Below are 1,759 nucleotides of genomic sequence, written 5' to 3'. Positions count from 1 at the left end.
TGAAAATGTATGCAGTGTAAATAACAGAATACATTAAGAAAAAACACACACAAAAATAAATCCAGAACATGAAGGAAAAACTTGTTTTATAAATTGTGGTTTATAGTTTGACTCACCATTATCAGACGGTGAAGGAAGCTCTCTCTCATCCAGGTCATCAGCAGACGACATGGTGCCGGTGGAGGGGGTTCTGGGTAATCTCCTCTTGAAGTCTCCTGAGCAGTAAGGCAGGACACACAAGTAAGTCCACATCTCCACAGTCCTAGTATGTCTATTCTAGTCAATTGTCCCTTTTTTCTGTCTCCTAGGGTCTACACGCTACATTCGAGTAGTGGGAATGAGCAGTACTGAGCCCTGCACTGAGACCACTTCCTGAATTTTAAAACGGCAAATAAAAAGGTGTGGTCGACTTCATGTTGTCAATGAATCAAATTAACCAGTACGGGATTGTTGCTGATTCACACCTCCATTGACAGGTCAGTTATTTCCAATAGGCCCCATTTCTATTGAGGCTCATCAGGGATGAAGTCCTCCATCGTTTACACTCTGGGGGTTAGATGGACGGTTGGTGGGTGGGGGCGTTGCAAGTACTTAATAATACCATGGCTCGTTTTTTACCCTCTTCATGTATTGTTAATAGTGCCACGGCCATCTACTGTCCCCCCCAGCTAAGGAAAGACCTGATCTTACTGGGAAACTAGAAAATCCATTTATTTATTCTTATATTGAAATTTAAAATCTGAAAATGTTCACCAAACAAGTAACACAAAGAGTAAGTGTGTACTGTAACATGTCCTTAGGTTGCAACAGACCCATTGTGACATTTTAATGTGTGAAAGGGGACACTCTGCATGAACTTTCACAAATCTGCCCCGAGTCTGTTTAGGAAGCAGATCAGTACAGTGTGACTCATGTTGCACAGCAACCAAACCTCAAATCTCCACCAAAACTACAATTGTATGCATTTGTTTTCCTTGTAGACTAACAGAGTTGCACAATGTTTAACAAAGAGCCACCCCTGTCTATGGTTGCTGAGCCACTTGGTTCTGAGATGACACACCAACAACATTGGGTGAACATCAAGTGCACAAGAGAAAACAATGTTTGCTGGCTGGCCCCAGGGGTCCATAAGCCAGTCAGCGCTGAGGACTGTCCCCAGCTATCGGCAATGTCAGGTGTCTTTGTCAATGACATAAGACTGAAAAACCTGATATTTAGAGCTAGGTGTTGTGTAAAACCACGGGTTCACCAGGTGATTTGTCTTTCTTGGACATCAATGTGTTTTAAGGACCCCTCAAATGTAACCGCGCCCAAAGATTTATGCAGAAGCTAATTATCCTCTTAATTAGTTTATAAAAAGGTCCCATGGCATGAAAATTTCCCTTTATGAGTTTGTTAAACATTAATTTGCGTTCTGCTCAGCCTTTGAGAAACGAAAGCTCAGATGGGCCGAATTGGAATCTAGGCTGGGCTACCTCCCCTTCCTCTGCTTTGTCAGCCCAGAGAATTTGGCCCCCCACGAGAGAGAGATATCATGGATTTCAAACGAGCAACGTGGCAGTTGGTCAAGGTCCCCCCCCCCACCTCAAAAGCTACAGGCTCGGAAATGACACATACTAAGGAAGGCTCATTGTGGGACTGGCTCTAGTGGCTGGAATTCTACACCACGGCTGAAGTTTGGAAAGAGACTTAAGATACAGTATTAGGGACCACTAAGGTCTATATAAAAGAGACTTCAGATACAGTATTAGGGACCACT

The 1,759-nt window shown here is 43.4% G+C and overlaps 1 protein-coding gene across 1 annotated transcript in view; it reads right to left on the bottom strand.

The window, feature by feature from the left end:
* Positions 1-1,759, bottom strand: part of LOC117938237 (rho GTPase-activating protein 29-like) — a 40,258-nt gene that overhangs the window by 7,754 nt on the left and 30,745 nt on the right. The window contains exon 10 of the mRNA XM_034862758.1: positions 117-215. Within this exon, the coding sequence (XP_034718649.1) occupies positions 117-215 (99 nt within the window). The remainder of the gene's footprint in view (positions 1-116; positions 216-1,759) is intronic.

The sequence above is a fragment of the Etheostoma cragini genome, chromosome 22, assembly GCF_013103735.1.
Source record: "Etheostoma cragini isolate CJK2018 chromosome 22, CSU_Ecrag_1.0, whole genome shotgun sequence".
In the NCBI taxonomy this organism is placed as follows: domain Eukaryota; kingdom Metazoa; phylum Chordata; class Actinopteri; order Perciformes; family Percidae; genus Etheostoma; species Etheostoma cragini.
The sequence above is the reverse complement of the archived record's forward strand: the minus strand, read 5'-3'. Positions and strand labels throughout refer to the sequence as shown.